This window comes from Myotis yumanensis, unplaced genomic scaffold, assembly GCF_028538775.1.
Source record: "Myotis yumanensis isolate MYYU_CA2020_CCGP unplaced genomic scaffold, mMyoYum1.0.hap1 SCAF_14, whole genome shotgun sequence".
NCBI lineage: Eukaryota > Metazoa > Chordata > Mammalia > Chiroptera > Vespertilionidae > Myotis > Myotis yumanensis.
The window spans coordinates 9,685,518-9,703,345 of NW_027223765.1; the positions used below are offsets into that span (position 1 = coordinate 9,685,518).

The window sequence follows — 17,828 nt, forward strand, 5'->3', positions numbered from 1 at the left end:
TAAAAAAACAAATTCACATTTTATTTATGTCAAAATAAACTGTACAAAATTGACTTTCTTCACCAAAAATAATAGAATATTTTCTGTGTTATTCCTAGATAAACGACAAAACACATTTTTTTGTAGGTTTTCTAGGTTTTGCTTATAAATCAAGATGAGGCAGTAGATACAGTCATGGAAAAAGACAGGATAAAACAGACCAATCTGTTGTGTAGACAGCCTGGCAAGAAAATCCACTGGACACAGTGTAAGCCTGGCCACAACAATATTCCATGTTGAATCCCCACTTCTCAGTTATCGTAGTGTGAAATTTCATAGCCAAAATTTCAGTATCAGCTTCATAAGGCAGGAAACCCACAAATTCCTCTCTCAGGATATGAGCTTCATCAACAAACCTCACCAACACGGGCAGGTGCTCTTCCCCTGCTATGTCCACTACGTCGTCAGTGATAATCGAAAAGAAGTGCGAGTCTCTCACTTCCCCGAGTGTTTCTTCCCGCATGCAGCTCTCACAGATCTCTAGCACCTGCTTCTGCTGTGCTTTTGAACAGAACAGCGTGTGGACTGCTGTTGTCTCAAAGCGCTTTCTCAGAACCTCTTCCCCAGAACTTATCGGGCACTCCAACAGTGCCTGAAAGTTATCAAGAGTAAAGAGACCTTCTGGGATTTCATCAGCTTCGTGTCCATAGAGGTATGTTTTGTTTTCCCGTAAGAATCAAAATCTCAAATAAAGATTTTAAGTATTCTTAGTTTTCCTTCTCTTCAAGGGTTAAAGGTAAAATGTCTTCATCCTGTTCTCCACCCTCTTCTGCACTGGAGTTCTGAGCATTGCTGTTGTAGATTTCTTTATGTTTTTGTTCCTGTTCAGAAGTTTTGTCAACATCATGGGTTTTAAAAGCTCCAACAACAAAATGAATGTAGTTCCTCAAACCTGGCACCCTGTTTCAAGCCACTCTACTTCTACACACAATATCCTTCCCTCTTTTTTTTGCCGGAGTCCATGCCTCCTCATTATTTTTCTGTTTCAGTGTCCTGATTTCATCTTCACTCAATTCTTTTATTTGTTTTCTGTGTCTACTATGTGGATTGTTCAAATGATTGGTAAGATCAAATATTGTTGGTATTGCATTGTCTTGAAGAACTGTCCTGTAAGGACTAGTTCTACAGATCACAGGAGTCTCAAAGTGTCTGGCACATAATCGATAATGTTTATTCAGTTGATGAGGTGCTTTATCTTCTAAGTCTGCTCTCCTACAATTTTCCACCCACTTCTGGCATCTGGCCGGATCCCTCGGGAACCTGAAGGCGGCCAAATCCGACTGCATGCTCTTCAGTGTGCAGTTGGAGGCCGTGCAGAAGCTCGGCATCATCGCCCGCCCATGGGCCTGCCCAGCGCTCCCCTCTCTGCCTCCTCCGGGAAGGGGAGCCTGGCCAGCTGGCTGGGCAAGACAGGTGCCTCTTGAGCATCTTTATAACCATTGTTTTGTACTCTGTATCTGGTAGAGTGTTTGCTTCCATTTCCTTTGGGGTTTTTTTTCCTGGATATTTCTCCTGTCCTTTCACTTGGGGCATGTTTCTTTGTCTCCCCATTTTGGCTACCTCTTAGTGTTCGTCTCCGTGTATTAGGTAGATCTGCTATGTCTCCCAGTCTTCACAGGGTGTCTTACGTAGTAGGTGTGACCCAGTGGCACCGTCTCCTTGACCACTGGAGCTGGGTGCTCCAGGAATGTCCCTGTGTGGGTTATAGGAGCCCTGCTATTGTAACTGAGTCTTAATTCTGATTTGCCTGTTCACATGTGGGGCTGACCCTCAGGCTGGCTAACCGAGGATTGACCCTGACCACAGTGTACGAGCTGCTGTGCAGGAGTTGACCACACGAAGCAGAATTCTCCTCAGCAGGGTCTGGTGCCCCTTGTGAAGGTAATTGGATCCCGCTCTGGAGTTGTTTGATGCTTGTCACTAGCTGGTTCTGGTGGCTCGTGGGAGGGACTCTGGTGCAGGTCAATGTCAGGTGCTGCCTGTGACTGGCCCTAGGCAACCTGTTTGGAGTTTTAAAACAACCCACAGCTTGTGGCTGCCTCCGCAGAGCCTGGGCGTGTGCAGGACCAAGTTGTGCACTAAGGCTGGCATTCAGTAGCACTGAGCCTGGGGGCAGGTCAGTAAAAGGTACAAGGCACTCTGAGATTTGCCTCTGCCTTCTGGCTGCCCATTAGGCTCGTCACTAAGAGAGCCTCCGGCAGTACTGGGTTGAATGATGTAGGTCCTTAGTGAGTCACCAGGGAGGAGGGGTGAGTGGTGTTTATCACCGATACAGGCGGGGTCAGTGCTGGATCTGAGGCCACTCACTAAAGTCCTGGGGTATACTGCGGCTAGCCGCCAGCTGCTGGGTGCCTGCAGACCTTCGTGGTGGAGCAGGGTTTCAGGGAGTCGTCAGGGGGAGGCAGCAGAGTTTATCAGGCACAAACAGACTAAGGCTTGGCTGTGTGAAGGGCTCTGCACTGCTTGGGCGTGTGAGGGGAAAAACTGACACCATCTTAGAGCCACACAACCCTGTCTGTCCCAGATTCTGCCTCTCCTGTGAGAGGGAGGCAATGGTCAGTCTTGGGGGAAGGTAAGGGGTGTGGCCCCCACCCCAGAGCCACACCACTCAGTCACTAACACCCCCTGAACCTGTCTGGACCTCTACACTCGGGGCCCAAGCAGCTGACTCCTCTGCAGGACGTGATCTTTGCTGTGTTGGACAACAGGGAGCCTGGAGGGTGGGACTCTTGGCATTTCCCCCAGGCTGATGCTGGACGGAGAAGATGCTCCACCCAAGAAAGATAGCATCTACAATACAAGAGAAACTTAGGGCAAGGACCCTGGTGGCCATTCCTTCAGCTCTCTCCCTGGAGCCACAAACCCCAGTCTCTCCTCACAGAACTCTAGTCCCTCCGCCCTCCCTCCTTTGGAGCCCTGGGTGAGTATCTGCCAACGAGATTTTGTGCTGGATCCTAAAGGGGGCACCCTAGTTTCCAGCAGGAAACCAAGGAGGACAGAATCCCGATTTTCACAGCCAGATGCTATGTGGTGCCTCTTTCCCGGCTCCGGTCCTCTGGGCTGGGGAGCCGGGGGTAGGGTTGAGACCGCTCGCTCCTGGGGGAACCTTGGCAGCTGAGACAACCTTCTGGAATTTCAGTTGTGCCCATTGAAGGGCGGGGCAGGGGCGGGGGGGGGGGGGGGCGGCCCTTTTGGAATCTCTGCCCTTCCTACCAGTCTCAATGTGGCTTCTCTGTAAATCCTTAGCTTTAAGACTTCTGTTGCTAGTCTCAGCTGATTATTCAGGTGAGGCGTTCTGTTTCCGCTGTAATGCCAGTCTGGTCCTGGGAGGTGGGGAGTGCGACCTCCACCTCCTCCACGGCCGTCTGGGATCCCTCCCCCGACTCTCTAACGCAGGGCTGATATCATGGCCTCGGGGATCGTATCTTGGGGCTGTGCCCCGGCTCTAACTCTCACGAGGCGGGTACGAGCCTCTTCCAGAATCTGAAGGGTCTAGTGATGGGAGTGCCTCTGCTTGCAGGCCCTCTGCAGGACCCCGCGGGGATGTGAAGAATGAGGTGTGGAGCCAGAGGGACCTGGACTCTGGTGCCTGCCTCACTTCTTACTGCTGTAGGCTGACTCTCCTCAGCCTCCGTCCCCTCATATGCAAACAGAGACAGCCACCTGCCTCTTGCCTGGTGTGGAGATGACGTAAGAGGATGAACCTGAATAGGAAAGTCTCCTTGATGCTATCTGTCTTGACTGGGGGGGGCGCCCCGTCCTGTACCAAGCAACTCCAGAGGCAGCATGTAGCTCAGAGCTACAGCCTGGGATGTGGTGGGTTGGAGCCAGTCTCATCTCCTCAACTCTGCCTTTCCTGGAGGAAATGTGTTGCGTCGGGGGTGGAAACGAAAGCTCAGAGAGGTTAGGTAACTTTCCCAAGACTGAACAGCAAGTGTTGGTGCTGAGAGTTCTGTCTGCCTCCCAAGCTGTGGGGATGGATGGAAACACTCCCCAAAGCTACACTAACGAGAAGACTAATCCATGATTTAAAAACCCAAATGCTTTAAAAAGAACAGCTCTGATCTGAGTCATTCACCTTTGTGAAAACTGAATTCCATTAAACGTGTTTCCATGTACTAAGCTTTATTTCTAATTATGGTATAAAAGGCCTTTCCCAACGTTTACATTTTTCAGAGAATCTGAGAGTAGGCAGATGTTCATTGTGGAGAAGAGGTCTTTCTTGTAACATCAAGTGTTACTACATTACGTGTGTAGTCACTTCCTGACGGAATAGCCCGCCAAGGCTGGGCTATCTTATAATTTATGTTCCAGAACTGTCCCTTGCATCATTATTGTGATTGTGCCTTTAATTAATGTTTTTGACCTTTCTAGACTTTATATGTTCAGTAAAGAACAATACCCAGTCTCCCCAAAGGAGATGCAAATAAGGACAAATTAAGGGTTTGCTATCTCTGCTCAAATAAAAGCCTCCTGTCCACAGGACTCTCACATCATAAATGTAAATTCTACTGGTCTCCCTACTCTGCCCTGGGTCTCCACAGTCATCCCTCCACACCAGAGTGACCCCTTTTCAGATGTAAATTAGAGTAAGTCACTCTTCTGTTCCAAACCTAATTTGGGGGTTCCCATTTCCCCCTCAGACAAAAACCAAAGTCCTTAGAATGGCCAGCGAGGTCTGATGTGATGTGGACCTCCCAGCCCTCATTCCCTCTCTGACCAGGTCTCTCTGCTTCCGCCACCCTGGCCCTTACCCTAGTCCTTGAACATGCCCGGTACCATCCTGCCTCAGGGCCTTTGCACTGACTGTTTTCTCTGCTTGAATGCTGGTCCTTCACATATCTGAATGGCAACTCTGTCAAGTCTTAACCTTCTTGGCGTCACTCCATCTAAAGCTGCAAATTCCCCTGACCTCTCACCTGACTCTCTGTTTCTTTCCCCTAGCAAACTACCTTGCAACATATTATATAATCTCCTTACTCATGTTTATAGTTTGTCCAACCCTCCTGAACTACATGCTGAACATGAGGGCAGGGATCTTTTTCTGTGTTGTTCACTGCTGTACTCCAAGGATTTAGAACAGTACCTCGTACCCGGGAGGTACTGAATAAACACCGGTGAATGAGTGACTGAATCTATTCAATGACTATTATGCAGTTACACAGCCATTGGGCACAACACTGGAGAGAACAAGAATGCTATGGGGAAATACACATGCAATATTAAATTTAAAAAGTCTGCAAAATACAATGTACAATATTTAAGTAAAAATTATGTAAATGTGTATAAGTATAAAAAGACTGGAGAGCTACATGTCAATGTGATTTACTTATCTCTATTTTCCTAGTTTTCTACAATGAAAATGTAGTGTGTTTATGATAAGAAAACAAAGTTATTTTCAAAAAAGAACATAGGGCATAGCTATGGGAGAGGGATGACTTTAAAGTGGGACAGGGAGCTTTTGGGGGTGATGGACCTGGTTTGGACTATTTTTCTTTCCCAGAACGAGGTTGCCTCTTTCGCAGCACGTTAGCTCAGGGCTACAACTTAGGAATGTCTGAGGCTGGAGCCAGTCACATCTCCTCAACTCTGCCTTTTCTGGAAAAAACGTGTTGCCTCAGGGGTGGAAACTAAAACTAAAGCTCAGAGAGGTTAGGTAACTTGTCCAAGATGGAGCAGCAAGTGGGGAGCAGAGCTGGGTGGGCTTTGAGGTCCCTGAGATCATATGAGCTGCTGGCCGAGCTGCGTGTGGGCTGGGCAGGATGATTGGTGACTATTACACTGTATTATCAAAGGCCAAGCATTATACCTAAAAAAGCACAACCTCCGGTGCCCAGTCAGCCTGCGGGTGCTTTCCAGCTCCGGCACTGGGAAGTCAGTTCCTCTGCCCCGAACCCACTGTCCCGGGAGGCCCCACTTGGGGATGGGCACTTACATCAGCTCCCCGGACTTCAGCAAGCAGATTTCTGTGTCCTGCCCCAGGGCCATGTCTTCGGTGTCCTCAGGGGTTAGTGAGCTCGATGCGGTGTCCCTGAAATGTCATGAGAATACAGCCATTTAGCTATCAGCACACAGGGGCCCACTACCTGAGGCCCACAGCTGGAGTCATGTAGCCAATATCAGACCCCATGGAAACCCTTCAATCCGGAGGTCGTGAGACAGGCCCGCATACCCTGTGGGCAGAGAGCACTGGGTGGGAGAGGACAACAGGGCTGCAGTGATCTCCCTAACGTCTTCCCCGCGGGTGTGGGGACGGGATGACCATGCACACATGGACCACCCCCCATCCCACACCAGCTGAGTTACAGAGAGGCTCTGACCTCTTGGCTTCCTTTGGACAGCCTGGATATCGTGCCTGCTTGCCACCAGAGCTCCCACTGCCCGACCTTGCTCCTGTCTGCCTACTGCTGGAGTGCTGAGGCCATGGGATGTGGGAATCTGCTCTCGGGTGCAACTACGTGGGGGTGGTGAGGGCTGGCACTAGGGGCGCCCAGGGGTGTCTAGATCACCAGACACCCAGGAGTGCCCAGGCGCCCGGCTGGGGCTGTCTCTGCACAGTTCACACCAGCCCATGACCAGCGGGACAGTCAGCCTCCCACTGGAGCCCACTATGGCTCAGGGCAGAGAGGTGGCATAGCTCGGGGTGGGGTGTTGGGAATCACTTCAAGGCAGTTCCGGTCTTGGCTTTGCGACTGTGTGACGCTGGCTAAGCCCTTTCGCCTGCTGCCACCAAGGCAAGCCTTGTCATTCACCATTACATTTCCCCCAGGCCCTGCCCCAGCTCTGCCCTCCTCCCTTCTTGTTCTTCTAACCATGGCTTCCAGATCCCCCACCTCTGACCCTGGGACAAAGAGAATCACAGAATGTCCCTGCAAGAAGCAGCTCAAGAGACAGGGGTCCAGGGGAGGAGAGATGGGCCCAAGGCCATGCAGGCCGACCTCATTTCATTTGCTTTTATCCTTGTCCAAAGTGGAAACACCGTAAACGAGAAAGATCTATAACATATGATGAAACAAACTCTGAAAACTGCAGTGGGTTCTCTCCATCTTCCTACATTTAGGACAAAAGATGTCCTTACCTATTGTTCCCTCTCTTTCTGCATCTCCCCCCTCTCTGACCATCATGACGACAGACAACCCCCAGCAACCCACAAGGAGATGATTCCCAGAGTAGGTGCCTCAGACCCTTGCTGGTCCTGCCTGAGGCCCCGCGAGAGGGAGCTGGGGGGGGAGGAGGGGAGAGAATGCCTGGGTGGGCGATGAAGTTGGGAAGGTAGCGAGTAGTTTTCAATAGATTTTCAAACAGTGGGTCACAACCCACGTAGTAGGTTGTGAGTAAGTTATGGCCAACATTAGGAAAACAGACCGGAAATGACCAGTGCATGTGGGGAGGGTTCAGTATTGTTTTATGAGGCTCTTGTTCTGATTTGGAGTCTACACATGTCCACACCCAGGTGGTCAGGTAACATGTACTCTCACTGTGAGATGTAGTAGAAATTGTCCAAGCAGCTGTGTTAGAAGATGCCCAAGGATTAAAAAATGTGAGAATGACAGGGAACAAAAGCACAGCCACCAGGGGGCAGCCTATCCCCTCCCAGGCCCATTTCTTTCTGTTGTCATTGACGTGCTTTTCTAAGAAAAGGAGCGAGACAAACTCACTGCCCACAAGTGACCTTCCTCCCGCCAGGCTCCAGCCCTGGGAGCTTAACGCTAGCCACAGCAGCCTCGTGGGGAGACGGCATGCCACACTTCCCCGAGCCTACGGTCAGTCCAGCTGGACCTGTCTTCACCACAGGTATCTTCCAACTTGCTCCACCCCCTGAGGTGCTCATCTCGACATCCCTGGGCACGTGCCCTGCACACAGCCTGTGCCCAGTAAGTGTCCAGGTTAGGTGCCTCAGGCTAAGGCAGTTTTCTGTCTCAAATGCCCCCAAGGGAGGACACGACCAATTTACTTATTTATTTTTAAATATATTTTTATTAATTTCAGAGGAAGGGAGGGAGATCGAGATCAGAATCATTGGTTGGCTGCCTCCTACATGCCCCACACTAGGATCAAGCCTGCAACCTGGGAATATGCCTTGACCGGGAATCGAAGTATGACCTCCTGGTTCACAGATCAACACTCAACCACTGAGCCACGCCAGCCGGGCAAGGCTCCAAGTTAGAACCAAGTAAGAAGAAAGTGGTGATCACAGACGAGGTGGATGCTGAGCAGTCCCCGGCAATGCAGTCCAGGGGTTCATACGGCCTGGAGGAGGGTTCCCGGGTGGGGTCCTCCAGCTTGGTTTCTGCAGCTGCAATCTCTAGTATTTTCCTCCCACAGATCAAAATGCCTTGGTTCTTTTTTACTGAATTGCTGTATGTCAATTTTGCAGACCGCTGGATAGCAGATGGCCCGCTCGTTTGGATGGGCTGGGCAGGAAAGGATGCCTGCAAGGCCCCTATGGCCCGAGGGTCTGGCTGACCGTCTTCCTCAGGGGCTCCATCTACGGCTTTGCCTGGCCGAGCCCAGCAGTTGGAGTGGTGCTCTGACTGATGAGAGTCCTGCAGTCCCCCGGGCAGCCTGCATCTGTGAGCAGGGCCCTGTGAGCGGCAGAGGTCTTGGGTTTACAATCGCACTGTCCAACAGATAGCCACTAGCTATGGCTATTGAAACCCAAATTCACCAAATTATTTTAAAGCTACAAAATGTGACTCTTTAGTTGCATTAGCCACACAGCAGGTGCTGAGCAGCCACACGGGCTAGTGGCCACTGTGCGGGGACAGCACGGACCCAGGACGTGCCCGTCACTGCAGGAGACTCTAGTGAACAGCCCGGTTTGCAAGGTTGGGTGAGTCATTTTGTGGATTGGGGTATTTTATTTTACGATTAAAGTAAACTCCTAGTAGTTGTTGTTTTAGTCACTGATTTCCTTTTGCCTAAAAACCAAGCGAAGAAGAACAGTTCTGGTATTTTGATTTCTGATTACTTGGTAACTATGGTCTGACACAAGAGACAAACCTGCAGGCCCATTCTCACAACCAACACCTGGGGGCGACGCTGTGCAGGCCACACCCAACTCCCTCCCACACCTCCCTAGCCCTTTGGTTAGGCTACCGTTGTTAGGATCTTTTAACTTATAGGATCTTTTAACTTACCCTCCACAGCCCTGTCACCCACCAAAGTCTTGCAGGCAGCCTCTTCTGCCAGCAGCTGTGACGGCCTCAGCCCCGGTCCCAACATCCTAACTAGAGTTCTGGCTCGAGAGTGCCAGGTGCTGAGGAAGAGCGAGCAGGTCAGCGTAGCCTGACTTCCCCGATAAGTGTGCGGCAGGCGGCTGCCATGCCCCTCCGGTTCTCCCCTCACCTGCTCAGAAAATGTTGCAGTACGCCAGTGGGAAGCCAAGGCATATTTTGTTTCCAAGAAAAGGAATGCCCTTGAAACAAGCAACACTGCAAACAGGCAGATCACAAAAGGCACTTGTGGAGGGCAGCAGGTCGAGACCTGGTTTGCCCCACGGGGCACAAGTGATTACTAAGCGAGAAGAGCACGGCCGAGCGTGTGTGAGACAAGGCTCAGGTCCTTCCAACTCCGGCTCTTGAACTCGTCCTAAATGACATGGCTGGCTTATCCCATGACAGACCCACATTCACCTAGAAGCCATCTGGTTCACTGGCCTGGCAGTGACGGAGCTGGGTTTGTAGCCTGGAAATGCCAGTTACTAGCTGTGTGCGCATGGGACTAATTCAACTACGGCCCTGGGTGTCCTCACCTATTAAATGGGGGTACCAGTTCTGCAGGGTTCGGAATCCGTGGCTATCACGTTGGAGCTGCACACATACACAGAACGAGACCAGAGCATGCACTCTGCATTGGTCCAGACCCAAACTATTCCAAAGAGACGCATGACTAGTGAATGAAAGAATTTTAAGATTCGAATGCCATCGGTTTACAAACAAAAGCCCTCTCAGGTCCCAGCGGGCGAGTCGGTTGCCAGCCCGGGGGGGCAGAGGGGGCTCAGTGACGGGGCCACAGCTTCCTATCTTTGACCCCAAATTACATGGGTGCAGACTGGTCATGTGGATTCTGATCTGCTAGATGGGTTGGGCCTCTTCCAATCAGCAACCGAGGGTTCTTCAAAACTACTCAGCGGAAACATGGACCACATCAGAGAGAGGCAGAGGTAGAGCCTGCTGCTGAGCACAGCTCATCTCTGGAACAAACTGAAAAGGCATCTTGGTGGGTGAGTCATTTGTCTTCCTCTCTATAGGTAAGAGCCAGGGCTCTCAGATTCCTGCCGGGAGCAGCCGCCCTGAAATGCCCAGGCTTTAGCGCGCAGCTGCTCCAGGTTCCGATCCCATCTCTGCTGCTTGCTGCCGAGGGTTAGAGAAATGACTTATGGGTCCTGGGCACTGGACGTGCTTGGAAGCGAATGGTTCTGGGGGGCAACGGCAGTCAGACCCTCCTGGGAGATGAGGAGACTCGCTGTCTATGTTTGTTCACTGAATAGCCTTTGTTTTTGTTTCTTTTGCATTTAATACGACAGGCTCCTATCTCGGAATATGGTTCACCACTACAGAACTTTTGGAAAATATAAGGGAAATAAGTCTGCACCAACCAGAGTGAACTGCTGATAAAATCTGGTCATTTTTCTGTTTTAAAAAATATATAGTCAAAACCCTATAGCTTATCGTGGATTTTTAGACCAGGGTGGCCGGGTATGTGGCAGAGTGTCAAAGGGCTCACGGACCCCAGGAGTGCAAGTGTGTGTACGTATTTCTGAGGAAAAGGTCTGCGGCCTCGATGAGATTCTCAAAGGGGTTTATGATCAAAGGTTAAGAACCATGATTAATTCTATACCCCTGTCACCTACTCACTGCAATAGTAACAGCCAATACTAAGTTTGTGCTTATACTCTTCTGAGCAATTCAAATGCGTTACCGTTTTTAAAAATATTAAAAGCACTAAACATTAGTTATATTCTATTTTGTCTGAATTATAATTAGCTATTTTTTTATTATTAGACATTTACACTATTTCCAAAGTTGCATATATTACCTTTTTTATTTTTTATTTTCAGAAATAAACATAGAACTTTGGTTATGGAAGTAAATGGTTTTCCCATTTCTAGAAGGGAAAGTAATTTTTTAAGGTTTTGAGAAAATCCGATTTATTGATTTCAGAGAGGGAATTAGAAACATCAACGATGAGAGAGCATCACTGGTTGGCTGCCTACTGCACACCCCGCACCGGGGATTGAGGATGCAACCCAGGCATGTGCCCTGACTGGGAATCGAACCCTGACCTCCTGGTTCATGGGTCAGTGCTCAACCACTGAGCCACCGCGGCCGGACGAGGAGCAGGGACTGTTTATTGCGTAGTCTCACCCAAAGGCAAGGCCCTTCCTTGCAGTGAAGGCTGCTTTGTTCCCAGAAAAGACTGAGGGGACAGCACCAGGGCTGATGCCACTTCCAGTCAGAAGTCTTCGCGGAGATAAGAAAGGAGAGATGAGGCCTCCTTGTTTATGCCCTTGTCTGGCCGGTTGTTGTATTTTTTTTTGCTGGTGGTTATTTTGACTTTGCTAATCCAAATACCTGCCTCCTTCCAACTATGAAATTGCAATAAAGAATACCTGTGTTTTCGTTTAAAAAAATAGCAACACAAAAAACCCATCTTCTTGAGGTACTGGCAAGGTATAGCCCTGGGTCCCTGGAAATGAGCCACTGTGTGTGGAGAATCTGCAGACCAGTGGCCTGGCACTCCAAACTCGAAGCTGCTGCAGGCAGGTGCCCGTGCCCAGGCCACGGGTCACATCACCTGTTATGTCCTGCCTGTGGTCCTTGGCAGGGTCACAGGGCAAAGAGAAGGGTCAAAGGGAAGTGTGGGCCTTGAAGGGCAGGGAGTCCCAGGCAAAAGAGGCAGCTATTTGCACTTGGCTACAAGCCCCACTGCAAGGCCTGCCACCGGCCTCTGGCCAGCCACCCAGCTGGCCATTTCAACCAGGGCTCCCATTTGTTAAAGGAGACCCCTCAGCCTAAACTGCTAGTCGTAAAAGTTAAAGCCATGTTCTCTTCTAAGGAAACCTACCTCTTAAGAGATGCCTAAAGGTCAAAGTATCTTCAGGAAATGAGGCTCTGACAGGGCACACTCCCTGGGACAGGCGATAAAGGGGAAAGATGAGGCTGGGGTGTGAGAACTCCCCAACCCCTGGCCAGGGGCCGGCTCAGCCCAAGTGCTGGGCAGCCATGTGCATTTCTCTGCCTGGTTTTTCTATCAGCCGTCCTTTAAAATCTATGTAGTTGAGAGCAAAAGGCAGGAGGGACGGGCCATCCCCCACACACCTCCTGGGGAACACGTGCCTTGGCTTTCACGAGTAGTTCAGGGGTCCAATGTAACAGCAGGTGGGGCACGGGATGGGCGGGCACATGCTGTGAGGCCTGGGCAGGTGTAGCAGGCCCTGCTGTGCTGCTCTACCAAAGGGCACCGACCCCATGTCACCACAGGTGCCCTTTGAGGCCGAAGTGAGCACAGGTTTTCTGGGATGCCCATGGTCTCCCAGGCAGGTGAGTCCTGAGAACTGTAAGGCTCATGAAGAATTCCCTGTCCCACTGGAGCATTTTCCCCACTGAACTGGCCGTCTCGTGTACTAGACTGTGCAGGGTGGAGCTGGGCAAGGGGGCAATGGGAAGACGGGCGTGGACCCTCAGCCCAAACATGACTCCTGTGTTTTGACTCACAGGTGTTCATCAGAACAGACACTATGGAGGACGATGACTATCTTGCAAACATGTTCAACGTGTCCAACGCCAACAAGCAGGAGCACAATAACTTCCTGGAGTTCAAGAAGCTCTTTCTGCCCTGCATGTATGTGGCCGTGTTCCTCTGTGGCCTGGTGGGGAACTCGCTGGTGCTGATCATCTACATCTTCTACCAGAAGCTGAAGAGCCTGACGGACATGTTCCTGGTGAACCTGCCCCTGGCTGACCTGGTGTTTGTCTGCACCCTGCCCTTCTGGGCCTACGCAGGCATACACGGATGGGTCTTCGGCAAGGTGATGTGCCAAATCCTGCTGGGCGTCTATACTTTCAACTTCTACACGTCCATGCTCATCCTCGTCTGCATTACCGTGGACCGCTTCATGGCGGTGGTCCGGGCCACAAAGGCCTATAACCAGAAGGCGAAGCGGATGAGCTGGGGCAAGGCCATCTGCGGGTCCATCTGGGTGGTCTCCCTGTTGTTGGCCTTGCCACAGATCATCTATGGTGATGTCCATGAGCACGACAAGTGGGTCTGTGATCACAACGAGACGATTTCCACTGTGGTTCTCGCCACCCAGATGACTCTGGGGTTCTTCCTGCCACTGCTCACCATGATTGTCTGCTACTCGGTCATAATCAAGACGCTGCTTCGTGCCCGAGGCTTCCAGAACCACAAGTCTCTCAAGATCATCTTCCTGGTGGTGGCTGTGTTCCTGCTGACCCAGACGCCCTTCACTCTCGTGAAGCTCATACGCAGCACGAGCTGGGTGTACCACACCATGGCCAGCTACCATTACGCCATCGTCGTGACGGAGGCCATTGCCTACCTGCGGGCCTGCCTCAACCCTGTGCTCTACGCTTTTGTTGGCCTGAAGTTTCGGAAGAACTTCTGGAAACTTGTGAAAGACATTGGCTGCCTCCCTTACGTGGGAGCCTGGAGCCAGCCGAAGTCTTCGGAGGACACTTCCAAGACATGCTCCGCCTCCCAGCAAGCGGAGGGCACCAGCATCTTCCAGCTGTAGGCCCTGGGGCTCAGAGAAGCTGCCCAGGAACTTGCAGGAGCACAGAATGCCGTGTCCTCTGGCGGCGACGGGGAAGGCTTTGTTTATAGCTTGTGCATTTTCGCGGAGGAGTGACCCAACGCTGCAGCTGGTGTGCAATGCTTCTTCTCAGGCGTGAACACACCTGTTCTCTCCTTAAACACCAGGCCTAAAGCTCACAGGGGGAGCTAGAAACTGTAAGGGGTTTCCTTCCTCCATCTCCGAGAATTCTGACACCAGGGGGAATGGCGTGATTCTAAAGCCCCAGGTTCTCCTTCACTGAGACGGAGACTGAAGGTTGAAGAGGTTCCATGACCACACAGCTGCTGACAGCAGGTGACGTGGAGCTCCCAAGTTCAGGAGATTCTTCCAGTTTCGGGGAGGCAGGGATGAGATCAGCCATGAGAACAGGTGCTGACCCTTTCCTTTGGGCTCCTCACCAAGGAGGTCAGGTTCTGCCTCACTTTTGGGTTAACTTTTATGCTCTTGTTCTGTGATTAATCCTGGAAGGACTTGCACCAGGGAATATGAACAGGCCAAAATAACTGAGTTGGCTGAGAATCCCAGGGGTCCACAGAATGCTAGAAACTGTGCATAGCCAAGTTTAAGATCACCGTGAATCTAAGAAGTGTTCTAAAAAGGAGTCTATGCTGGGTCTGCTCATTTTAAAATTGAATGATCTGCCTGGCCGATGTGGTCCAATGGTTAAGCACTGACCCATGAACCAGGAGGTCTCGGTTCGATTCCAGGTTGGGGCATATGTCTGGGTTGTGGGCTTGGTCCCCAGTAGGGGGTGTGCAGGAGGCAGCCAATCAATGATTCTATCTCATCATTGATGTTTCCACCTCTTTCCCCCTCTCCCTTCCTCTCTGAAGTCAATAAAAATTTTTTTTTAAAAAACCAACAACACAGATATCCTATGCCTTTCACATACATGCACACAAATCCTTTATGTGTATGTAATTCTCTCTTCCACACATATGTCAAACAGCATATGATTTTCATGACTAAGAAATAAAACTTTTAAAAGTCTCCAAACTACTTTTACCCCTTGGGCACTTTCCACTTTAATGTGGCATGCCTGGGATAGGCCAAGAGCTTATTTGTGGGCCCAGGGCACAGGAAAGCAGTTAAGATTGCAAACTCTCAGGGCACTGCTCTACCCAGGACGTGGAATATACCAGTGAACACCACCCAGCTCCTTGGCTGTGGTTTCCAACCTCCTGCCCACCATGTGAGGTGCATTTGTTTAACCTTCATACTGTGGTCACGGAATGAGGCAGAGTTTTAAATGTCAGACACTGTGCGTGTTGTGTCTACTAGATCCTAACTCTCTGCTCAATAGGCTTAAAGTTGCCTCTTTGGTTCATGAGTCACAAGTCACTTGCCGAAATGAGGAGGACAGCTGACATCAGCTGTTATGCAGGCAGAATTATGGGCTGAATAGTGTGGTTTTGAGGTTTAGATAGACCAGACCTGGATCCAGCTCTGCCCGTCACTACGTGGTAATCTCTTCACCTTTGTTTTGGTGAGACATGGACTGTACCACGGCCGACCTCCCAGGGCTGGCTGCGGACTGGAGACCCTGCGTACAGAACACGGCACAGTTCACATTCACGGGCAAGGAGGGCTCCAAATGGCAGAAGTGCCTTCTCTTTGTCCCGAGAACCAGCAATACTGCTGAGCCGCAAGGAAGGATGGAACACTGCCGTTTGCGACAGCGTGGATGGATCCTGAGAGTCACATGCTAAGCAAAATCAATCAGATGGAAAAGGGCAGGAATCATGTTCTCACTCACCGTGAAGGACATAACACAGAAGGCAGCAAATGAACAAACAAAAGAAACAAATAAAAAGTTCATTGACACAGACAACAGTATGGTGGTTGCCAGAGGGAAGAGGGGTGGGGGGAGGTTGAAGAGGGTCAGGGGGGTCAAATATATGGTGACAGAGGAGGGTAGACTTAGGGTGATGAGCACACAATACAATATACAGATGATGTTTCAAGTGTACACTCGAAACCTATATAATCTCATTAACAATGTCACCCCGGTAAATTGAAAAGACAAAAACTAGCAACACAAAATGGAAGCTGCTGTTTTGGCGAGGCTTGGAAGGGTTTGCTTCGCGCCTTCAGAGAGGCGTGGCATGCCACACGCACTGCCAGCGGCACAGGGCCCGCGTGACCCCACCTGCTGTTTCATAACCGCGCCCAGTGCATCCATGAGTGACTTTCCTATACTCGGGCCTCATGACCACTGCGTCCGTCCCAAACAACACGATCTGCTCTTTTCCTGGGGACAAGGCCGACGATGACCTTCTTTAAATGGGCTTCACTGGGGCATTGCCGTCATCTCCCTGTGTGCCTCCACCTCTGACAGCGGGGCCACTAGCCCCTGACTTTCCTGACAGTGTCCCCGCACAAGAGGCGAGGCCCTGCGGCATCTCCACAGGCTTCTGTGGGGGGAAGCGGTGGTGAGGGGAGAGCAGGGCCCTGGGTCACTCAAACACCAGCTCAGTGGCAGCCCCACCTCTTGTGTCCCTGGGGAAGTCACTCAGGCCCCCAGACCCACGTCACCACCCACGCCCCTGGCTAGCGACAGAGAGGCCCGGTCAGTGCACTCCGAGGGCCAGGCTGGGGGCTGCCTGGCCACGGCAACACAAGGGCCACTGTTGGGACCACTGGCTCCTCCCGGACCAGGCACCGCCAGTCCGTACCCCACCCCCGGCCCTTCCACAGCTTAGCAAACCCGCCCACCTGTCCCCAGGAACCGCACAGCAGCTGAATCCTTCACCTTCCTGCCTCATCACTCACTGGGCCCTTATCTGAGACACCTGGGAGTAGGGATGACTTTCACGTCCTCCCCTGGGTACACGCCATTCGTTACTGGCCACAGACACTGGCACAGCCCACGGAGGCCGCAGGGCTTTTGCGTCTTGATTTCATTCCATCCACACAACAGCCCGGAAGTCGAAGTCCCCACCCTCAGACCTGCTCTTCTCCGCCCCTTATTCTCACGCGCACACCAGGACGTCACAAAGGCCTTGGAGACGGGGGAGGGGTTGGTGAAGGGGCAGGGAAAGGAAGGGAGACAGAGGGAGGACGGGGAGCAGGGGAGCAGGCTGGGTGTGGGCGCTCTGCCTGGGGTGTGGCCTCAGGGTCTGAAGGTAAAGAAAGTGCTCCTCGCCGACCATGTTTGCAACACGTGGTAGAGACCACAGATGGCCGCCCTGTCCTGTGTGAGCACAGGGTGACCGGATGCAGGGCTATCTGGGAGCGGCCCGGTGACCTCCGTGAGCACGCTGACTGGGGAGAGGGTGCTGCGGGAGGGAAACCTGAAGCTGCCCCACCAGAGGGGTGGAGGCAGAGCAGAGAACACACGGCCCAGGAACGGTCAGGGCGTGCACTCCAGCCTTCTCCTCCAAGGGCTCCAAAGGCAGCACCTTCCATGTGCCCGGCCTGTGGTTCCTGGGAACTGCCAACACCGTTTGCAGGCGAGGAAACTAATTCAGAGACTAATACCCGCCAAGGCTCACACTGCAGAACGAGGGCTAGGACCCCAGTGAGGAGCCTTTCTCCTCCCCCAAAAGTTGGTGAGGTTTTATGCAGCTGACGGGCCCAAGGTACCTGCCAGCTCCACTTACCCGAAGGCAGAGCTGTTGGTTAACCCAAGCACACTGTGACGTTCTAGCCTTAATCAGCATCACCATATCCTGTCCTCATTTTGTTGTTGAGATACCAGGCATCAAGTTTCCCGGTTGGTGACAAACCCACCACAGCTCCCCAAAGCACATGACCACGAAGCATCAGCTCTACAGCGTTACCAGCCATGATGCTGTGTGGGTGAGCTGAAGCTCAGTATGATCTGGGCATCTGGAGTGGTTTACCTTGGAGAAGACAAGGGGACCGCTAGGTGCCAGGTAATGGGCACACAGCAGACATGCCAGCTCAGCCCTACACATCACAACCCAGGCCAGCCTCCCAGAAGCGCTGGCAGCTTCCTTCCCTG

General features: G+C 51.6%; 2 protein-coding genes and 1 pseudogene across 4 annotated transcripts in view; 1 reads left to right on the plus strand and 2 right to left on the minus strand.

Moving 5' to 3' along the window:
• The window catches only part of FYCO1 (FYVE and coiled-coil domain autophagy adaptor 1), a 64,295-nt gene that overhangs the window by 11,300 nt on the left and 35,167 nt on the right, over window positions 1–17,828 (minus strand). Inside the window, 1 exon segment of the mRNA XM_070391684.1 lies at window positions 5,975–6,070. Coding sequence (XP_070247785.1) covers window positions 5,975–6,070 — 96 coding nt within the window.
• On the minus strand, window positions 166–1,367 carry LOC138992343 (52 kDa repressor of the inhibitor of the protein kinase-like; annotated as a pseudogene).
• On the plus strand, window positions 10,200–14,870 carry CXCR6 (C-X-C motif chemokine receptor 6). 3 transcript variants are annotated; one of them, XM_070391070.1, is made up of 2 exons: window positions 10,200–10,264; window positions 12,761–14,870. In XM_070391070.1, exon 2 carries the CDS (start codon window positions 12,782–12,784, stop codon window positions 13,799–13,801), a length of 1,020 nt encoding a protein of 339 aa, XP_070247171.1. In that variant the 5' UTR covers window positions 10,200–10,264; window positions 12,761–12,781; the 3' UTR covers window positions 13,802–14,870. The 3 variants fall into 3 exon arrangements, with proteins under 3 accessions (XP_070247171.1, XP_070247173.1, XP_070247172.1); XM_070391072.1 differs by having other exon boundaries at window positions 10,204–10,260; XM_070391071.1 differs by having other exon boundaries at window positions 10,252–10,291.